The sequence below is a fragment of the Mchenga conophoros genome, linkage group LG9 (assembly GCF_057382185.1).
Source record: "Mchenga conophoros isolate Kocher_MC1m ecotype Shallow Benthic linkage group LG9, M_conophoros_male_GT1.1, whole genome shotgun sequence".
Lineage (NCBI taxonomy): Eukaryota > Metazoa > Chordata > Actinopteri > Cichliformes > Cichlidae > Mchenga > Mchenga conophoros.
Window position 1 is genome coordinate 14843473 of NC_140534.1, and position 8765 is coordinate 14852237.

At 43.4% G+C, this 8765-nt stretch overlaps 1 protein-coding gene and 1 long non-coding RNA gene across 2 annotated transcripts; one reads left to right on the forward strand and one right to left on the reverse strand.

The window, feature by feature from the left end:
- Positions 1 to 539: 539 nt before the first annotated feature.
- LOC146567046 (uncharacterized) lies at positions 540 to 3263 on the forward strand. The gene is made up of 3 exons (XR_014893866.1): positions 540 to 2505; positions 2621 to 2737; positions 2961 to 3263. It is a non-coding gene; the product is annotated as an uncharacterized LOC146567046 (long non-coding RNA).
- A 108-nt stretch (positions 3264 to 3371) lies between these two features.
- On the reverse strand, positions 3372 to 6672 carry LOC146567047 (uncharacterized). Its single transcript, XM_085285837.1, has 2 exons — positions 6651 to 6672; positions 3372 to 6422 (listed from the first exon to the last, which is right to left on the reverse strand). The coding sequence occupies exons 1-2, from the start codon at positions 6670 to 6672 to the stop codon at positions 4375 to 4377; spliced, it is 2070 nt and encodes a 689-aa protein (XP_085141963.1). The 3' UTR covers positions 3372 to 4374.
- Positions 6673 to 8765: the final 2093 nt, after the last annotated feature.

The window sequence follows — 8765 nt, forward strand, 5'->3', positions numbered from 1 at the left end:
AGCAGTGATACACCTGCTGCTGTCAGACCTGCAGGTATCAGGCTGTGATGTTTTCCTTTATAGTGGACAGAAATATTTGGAGTGGCACAAATAATTTGTGTGGCATCTTATTGAATGCAGAACAGCTGATTGTTCTGTAAATTGTTTGAAATGGTTATAAAAAAGGGGTAAAAGGTAAATGGCTGCAAAAACTTTGTTGTTTGCAAAACTTTTGCATATGATTTTAAAATTGTCAATTAATATTTGCATGTAAAATTATGAAATGTGATTCATTAAACATGTTTGTGGTGGTTACAGTAAAATATATAACTTTTTCTACTCGGATTTTATGTTTTTGTCTGATTTTAGATCAATTGTGTCAGTACAGTATGTCAAAATGAGAACATGACTGTAAATTCAGACACTTGAGGTTGTGCTGAAAAGAATGATGCCAAACAAGGCAAAGTAAATCGTTTGTAAAGGTGAAATATGGAGGTAAAATCAAAAGTAGTTAAAATTGGCCAATTATCTCCTGGAGCCCAGAGGGTTAAACGTTTTTTTTTTTTTTTAAGTAACGCTATAGTTAGTTTTCAAGTAATTAATTACTTTTAGAATCCTGTAACTCAGTTACTAACTAAGTGACTTATTTGAAGAAGTATCTAGTAACTATAATTAATTACTTTTTCAAAATAACTTGCCAACACTGTTTATAAGGAAGTGAATCATTCGCAGGATTTGTGGAGCGTTCTGATGGTGAGAGATAGCAAACCACAGATCGTTCTATTGAGAGATATGGAGCCAGAGAGGCAGAGGAGAGGTTCTGTCGTGTGGGAGTATTTTCAGTAGATTTTGGTCAGTTTTGGTTGGGTTTGCCAGTTTTGTGTTCTTGTTATTTGTTTTTTTGTGTTTATTTTATCTAAAAATGTAAAAACCTTAAATTGTCAAAAATCTGCTTTTCATAATATAAATATCATGATATAACTTTAGAAAGACTTCCATTTGACTGTTTACATTTAATGTAATAAAAAAATATTTTTAAAGTAATCTTAAATGTTATTCTACAAATGTGCAGCAATTTAATGTGTTTATTCTTTTTAGCTGATAGTCTGTGGAACCCAGGACGACCAGATACCTGCATCTCTACCAGTTTCGGTGCACTCCAGCCTTCTTTTTACAGCACAGTGTTAACTTTATGACCTTTCACAGCACCTCTGGAATCTGGATGGCCGACACCTGACAATCAGGATGAACCGTGTGTTTGGCTGATGTTTGTTTTTCTTTAAGAGTGTTTGTAAAGCACAGCACAGACAGACATGCGAATCGATCAAACTTTTCTACAAAACGTTATACCAGTCCGGGTCAGGAAGGGCGATATAGCACGGACCCGTCAGATGACTACGCCGGATGGAAACATAACCGGAAGCGTCCCAGGGACTTTCCCTTTGACCTTCATCCTGGAACCGACCTTTGACACTTGGATGTTGGCTTAATTTTTACCCAAAGAGAAGTTTGACCCTAACAAAAAAACACGATACTGTGATACTTTGATGTTTTTTTCAAATAATTTGGAGCGAGATTTATGTGACTGTTCATCTAAAATCCAGCAGAGAGTGAAAATACAAGAACTGCTGCAATCCTCTGCATTAATGATCTCTGTTTCTCTCTTTCTGTGTGTGCATGTGTGTGTGTGCATGTGTGTGTGTGTGCATGTGTGTGTGTGCGTGCGTGCGTGCGTGTGTGCGTGTGTGCTCACAGAGGGGAGGTCACAACAGGAGTTCCCTGAGTTGACACGTATGAAGCATAAAGTCAGTTTGGAGCAGTTGGTAAACACAGAAGTACATCCAATCTTGACTAAATTTCTTGTTTATCTACTTCATGCACATTGCACGCACAAGAATCCAAATCTCTGTATCACAATGATTTCATTAAAGCCTTATTATTTTATGGGGGCAATATCACATATTACCGTAGATCATTAATAGGGAACAAAAAAGAAGGATCACATCGGCAATGTTGCTGCGAGACAGAAGTCTTGACACGTACTTATAACTTAAACCACAAAAAACTCAGTTACAGCTGGTAAGATTTGTGGTATATACCAGACTATCACAGTCTGCATCTTTACAGGGTTGTTTTCTGCTTTTGTTCACTCCTAGTGTGATTAAAAAACAACAAACACAGAGCCCACTAACTATTAGCCGCTTTCCCCCCTAAACAGTCAGTTGACTGAGAGAAATGCAATCCATTATTGTGAACGCTGAAGGAGATGTGCTCCAAGGTCAAACTTATATTTCCTTAACTTACATCCTATGTTCTGTTTAATTCCGGCATCCCTTCATGGCTTGATGGAAAAAATTGGTTAAACCATTGCTCAACTTATGTCTGAATGATGGCAGATAATTCTGATGAAACTGACCCCGTAAGAACTTTGCAGCTGAGTCGAGGGCTCGTGGAAATAAGGTCAGGAAGTGTCCGGCGTGACTGCGCGTGCGGGCGTCTGACAGACACACTAGTGCAACTCAGAGTGTGAGCAGCAACTCCTGTATACTAAACATAAGAAAAGTAATTTGTAGTGCTTCTCTTTTTTTAAACCGAGATTCCAGGGATCATGCTTATATGGTTTTCTTTTATTCAAAAACAGGTTAGTTTAGCGATCGTGTAACTGTGTCCTTGACCTTTTTACCGGCTTGAGAAGTTGGTTCCCTGGTGCAGATATCTGGGATGGTTCAAACGCCGAGTCTCCAAATGCAAACAAAAGGTTATTTTACACGTTATTTCTTAAATGTGTATAAATGGGATGATGACGATAAAAGTAATAAACAATAAATGTAAATCTGTTTTTTTAACTTTGCAGACTCATTTACCCACTCCAGTGACAGCGATAAAAAAAAAGATCATGACTTTAAAGAGATTATGAACAAAATGCATTACATTTTGTTTTTTGCTACATTAACAACTTTTCCAACTCTGATTCTCTGCAGGACCAACACGGACACCAGTTTAGACTGAAATCCAGTTCCGACGGCACACGCAACATGTTCAAGCTTGCACGGAGGCATCTTTCTTTCAGCTTAACGAGTGAACCGTCAGCTCGTTCAAACACACGTTAAAGTCCGTTTGGCTCGACACCACCGAACAGAGGCAGCAATATAACATAGCTAACATTAACAGTGCAGTGAATCCTGCTTGTGCCGTGATATTCAGGACTGCAAACCGAGCAGCATCACTGACTTTCAGCTTGTTGTGTTTGTGGATATATGACTGACTTTAATTATCCATAAAATCATCACATTCTGTGTAAGATTAAGGTCGACTATTGAACAGCGAATATTTTAAAGGCTTTAAAACCAAGTCAGTACAAACATCACTAATGTCACATAACTTTGCCGACATGTGGCCAACAGTAATGCTTTAATGTTCTTCATTATTAAACATTTGCACATAAATAAGTGACATAGTATTCAGTAAGGCGAGTTTATTTATATAGCACAATTCAACAACAAGGTCATTCAAAGTGCTTTACAGAGACATTAAAAAACAAAAATAAAAAGCATGATTTAAAATTGATTAAAAAGAATTTAAGCTTAAAAGTGTGGATTTGGTGCTTTATTCTATAAAGACACATCTCCTGGATGCACTGGTACGCATCTTCAGTGATGTATCCTAGGGTCATCAGGTGTTTCGGGTCTCTCTCTTTTGGCCACAGCTTGTATGATGTTGGAGACATCCTCATCAAACTTCTGCCACTCGCTCTGGCTGCTGGCTGGGGGCCACTTAATCCGCTGTTGTGGAACTACACTGCTTGGATTGGAAGAGTCCTGTGCATGGAGGGACTGGGCTCTGTGGGGTGCCTCCTGGCCGGGCTCCTCCTGCGTCTCACCAGGTTCAGGACCTGTGCGTTGCACCTCACTCTCCCGCTCCAAACATTTCATTCTAGCCTGATGGACATTTAGGCCACGCTGGTTCTTGCACAGCTTGCCGCAGATACATGTCTTACTCGTAGTCCTTTCCATTGCATTAGTCGTTAACCTTAAGTCCGTCCGATTGGAGACCTCATCCTCCCCCCCTCTCGGGGTCTCCTGGGGGTATCTTTCTTTAGGGCTTTCCATAGCTTTTTGGGTGCTTTCTCGCGAAAACTGCAGACCGGGATGCTAGCCCACCCTGCCCCTGGAGCCGTCTTTCCGAGCTGTCATCTGTCTCTCCAGTCGTCACCAAACTTTCTTGGTTGTCACCTAGACTCTTCCTAGGCGTCACTGGCTCAGCCAGAGTTTAACTATAAAGACACATCTCCTGGATGCACTGGTACGCATCTTCAGTGATGTATCCTAGGGTCATCAGGTGTTTCGGGTCTCACAACATCATACACCCTCGCCCAGGCGACCCAGCCGGGGGTGATCAGGCCCCGACTTGCGTACCAGTAGCTACCCACGGATCAGCCCTCTTAATCCACAGCCACCTTGTGGCTTTCTCTGCCGCTTCACTCACAGCCTGGATGGCCCTCTTCTTGGCTGCCCCAGCCACGCCCAGCCGGCCTAGGACTTTGCAGAGTGATCGTCCTGCAAAGCCCCTACAACCCACTTCTATGGGCTCATAGAAAGTCTTCCAGCCCCTTCCCCTGCACTCTTGCACTAGTTCCTGGTACTTTCCTCGTTTCCTTTCATTAGCCTCCTCAATCCGCTCTTCCCAGGGCACTGTGAGTTCCAGCATGATCAGCTGTTTTGAGGCCTCAGAAATAATTATCAAGTCTGGCCGGAGTGATGTTTTTGCAATGTTCTGAGGGAACTTTAGTTGTTTACCCAGGTCAGCCTGTAGCTGCCAATCAGAGGCTGTGTTGAGAAGGCCAGTTGTCAAATGTGGGCGCACCTGGGGTTTCTCTCCAGCCTTAATAAAAGAGATTGCCTTCCTCGGAGCATGATGATGCTTGCTGGTGCTGATTGCTGAGGCAATCTTTTCAGCAACTACTCTGAGCACCTGGTCGTGCCGCCAACGATACCGACCATCGGCCAGGGCCCTTGGGCAGCTGCTAAGGAAGTGTTCTAGGGTCCCTCTTCCAGAGCACAGGGGACAGGCAGGTGTCTCGCGCTTTCCCCACAGATGGAGGTTTGCTGGGCTTGGCAGAGTGTCGTATACTGCCTGCACTAGGAATCGGATCCGGTGGAAGTCTGCCTGCATGATGTTTGCCCAGGTGACCTTGCGCTGCAAGGTGCCCTCCCACCTTGTCCATGCTCCCTGCCGCTCAAGGCCTACAGCTCTGCTTACTCGCTCCTCCTCCACACCTGCTCGGACCTCTTCCTGGAGTAGCTGGTGTCTCTCCTTTCCCTGTGCCCTGCTGACCTGGGCCTTTGGGACGTACCCCAAGCCTGCTCCCCCTGTTGCTAAGACCCCCATTAGTGTTTTCTGCCTTAGGCGTGACTCCGCCACCTCAACTGCCTTCTCAGCCTTCCACTTTCTTCCTGTCCTTACCTCAATGCCTGCTGATGCCACCTTGCAGTCTTTAGAATCTCTGTACTGTAGGGCTTCTCGTGTGCGAGCCACCTTGAACTCTTCTGTGAGACCACTGAAGGGTAACTGCACGCTGTTGCTTGTCCCATACAAGGCAGCGCTGGTGAGACTGCGGGGAAGTCCCAGCCACTTACGAAGAAAGCCACTGATCTTTCTTTCAAGGGATTCCACAGTAGTTATTGGAACTGTATAGACAAGCAAGGGCCACAGGATTCGGGGCAGGATGGAATGCTGGTAGATCCAGGCTTTAAATCTTCCAGGCAAGCCGGACTTATCCACCTTAATAAGCCACGCTCCCAGCTCCTCATTTGCCTTCTGAATAGCAGTAGAGTCTTTCAGGCTGGAGTCAAAGCGTTTCCCCAAGCTCTTAACTGGTTGTTCCGTTATGGATGGAATAATGGTTCCTGAAATTGAGAACCGGAACTTGTCCGTCACCTTGCCCTTCTTCAGTACCATCGATCTTGACTTGGAAGGTTTAAAACTCATCCTTGCCCATGAGATGAGTCTCTCAAGACCTTGCAAGATCCACCTACACCCGGGAACTGATGATGTTGTAATGGTGAGGTCATCCATATAGGCTCTGATAGGGGGCTGACGAACATCTGACCTTGTTAACGGCCCTCTGCACTCCACCTCCGCAGCCTTTACCACCATGTTCATTGCCAGGGCAAAGAGCGTAACTGAGATGGTACAGCCTGTTATTATACCTTTTTGGAGTCGGTGCCAGTCTGAAGTAACTGCCCTAGAAGTGACCCTAAGCCTGAAATTGGCGTAATAGTCCAGGATTAGGTCCTTGATCTTGCTGGGGACATGGTGGAGGTGCAAAGCATGCTCAACCAGTTTGTGTGGGATCGACCCATACGCATTAGTTAGGTCCAGCCACAATACAGCTAGGTCGCCTCTCTTCTCATGTGCTTCTCTTATAAGGTGTGTAACTACACCTTATAAGAGGTGTAGTTCAAATGCAATTCAAATGCAATTCAAAATGTAATTCAAATGCAGCTGAGAACAGGTGAGTCTTCAACCTGGATTTAAATAAACTGAGTGTTTCAGCTGATCTGAGGTTTCTGGGAGTTTGTTCCAGATATATGGAGCATAAAATCTGAATGCAGCTTCTCCGTGTCTGGTTCTGACTCTGGGAACTGATAAAAAAAACGGATTCAGGTGACCTGAGGGATCTGGAAGGTTCATACTGGGTCAGGAGGTCACTGATGTATCTTGGTCCTAAACCATTCAGAGCTTTATAGACCAGCATCAGAACTTCAAAGTCTATCCTCTGACGGACAGGCAGCCAGAGTAAAGACCTCAGAGCTGGACTGATGTGGTCCACTTGTTTGGTCTTAGTGAGGACTCGAGCAGCAGAGTTCTGAATGAGCTGCAGTTGTCTGACTGATTTTTTTAGGTAGACCTGTAAAGATGCTGTTACAATAATCAAGCCTACTAAAGATGAATGCATGGACTAGTTTTTCCAGGTCCTGTTGAGACATCATAACAGTACTTACTTTTAAACGTTTACACTTTGGCTGCTCCGCTTCCACCGTTTTTTTCGGCAAAATTATCCACACCCACCGCCGCGCTATGCAATCTGGGATATGTTGGGCCACGAAGTCTACACCGACACATCCTTAGAATTCAGGGAAATGAAGGATACATTTGAGGGCTGCATTTCGAGCAGCCTTCGAATTGGGACAGCCTTCGTCGCGTTGCTGTGACGTAATCGGCCTTAAAACGCGGCCTTTAAGGCTGCAGACCCTGAATTGGGATACAGACCAGGAGTGACATGTTTAGCCACATGTTCTCCTTAAGTTGCTGGCTGTCTGAGTGGTGTCCAAGAAACGATGTGGGCTTCATAGATAATTGGCAAATCTTCTGGAGGAAACCTGGTCTTGTTAGGAGAGACGGCATCCATCCCACTTTGGATGGAGCAGCTCTCATTTCTAGAAATATGGACACATTTATTAAACCCCCTAAAATATGACTATCCAGAGCTGGGACCAGGAAGCAGAGTTGCAGTCTTACACGCCTCTCTGCAGCTTCTCTCCTCCTGAAACGACAGCTTCAACACATAATCTGTTATTAGACTATTAAATATTTCACTTTAATGTTGCAACTACGCACTCACTTCTGTCTTTAAACAAAATAATATTTTCCAGTTACAGAAATTATGAAATCCAAACTAAAGTGTTACTGTTGCTATATGCATTTACTATAAATAATCGATGATGGTGCTGACATGAAGGAAGAGAAAGTTACAGGTTGCATCCTTTGAGTTTGTCTCTGTGCCTTTGGGCGATTTTTATGACAGATGTTTCTGTTCAATTCTTAAATCAACTTTTCAAAACACAAACACTATTTTAAAGCTTTTAAAGAGTAAAATATTAATGATAATTATAATAACAGTAATAAAAACAAAAGCTCTCAGATCCATCAAACCAAGCAGCAGAGAGAACAACAAGTGAAGATAAAACTTTAACCTTGTAGACTTCATTATGTTCCAGCTGCTCTACAGACGCTGTGACCTCGAACTTAAGCAGGTCGTAAAGTATGTGCTGCTCAATAACTTCATAATTACACCCTGTGTAATTATGAAGTTATGAATTATGAAGAGCAAAGATATCCTCTAAATCAGCGTAGCACATGTGCAGCTGCTGGGATTCACTTAAGCATTCGGCTCGTCGCTGTTGCAGGTTTTTCTCTCGCTGTTCTGGCTCACAGCGCTGCAAGCACAAAAATAAATATCCCCAAAGGTGTGAAAGGGAGCTAATTAGTAAGAGTATTGTTACTCTCCCCAGGAGTAGTCCAGCAGTAGAAATCAGTCCAATGACAAGGTGTGTAACATCTAGCAGGGTGACAGAAAAACCCAGGGTAACTTCTAAGGACCTCAACGTCTCTCTCACATTGCGTTTTTTAAACATGTTTCCATTTGTCACTTCAGTCTTTACTCTGAAATACAGGAAGAGAAATCATGGCTGAAACAACTTCTCATGAAACCAGGGGTGTGGTCCAACAGTCAGTTTTGGTGAGGAACAGGGGCGTCACTAGGTTTTAAGGACAGGGGGGGCTTAACCCCCAAGAGATGTACACGACATGAACGAACGTAGTGAATGAGCACAAAATTTCACAAACAGAAAACAAAGACTGAGAAATTGTTTTCCTACTTTTTTGGACAGATTAAACATCCTAGTCCACCAATAGATCTATTGTTTTATTTCAGTCTGCTTTATAATACAGTACAACAAAAAAACAGAGGAAATGTGTTTGCCGCATCAATAACAAGAAAAAAA

What these genes read in the sequence shown, in the direction of transcription:
- LOC146567047 (XM_085285837.1), bottom strand. Translation starts at nt 6,672, where the DNA reads ATGAACCTTCCAGATCCCTCAG. An exon ending in GAACCTTCCAGATCCCTCAG is followed by an intron (nt 6,423 to 6,650) that starts GTCACCTGAATC and finishes ACCTCTTATAAG; the next exon opens with GTGTAGTTACACACCTTATA.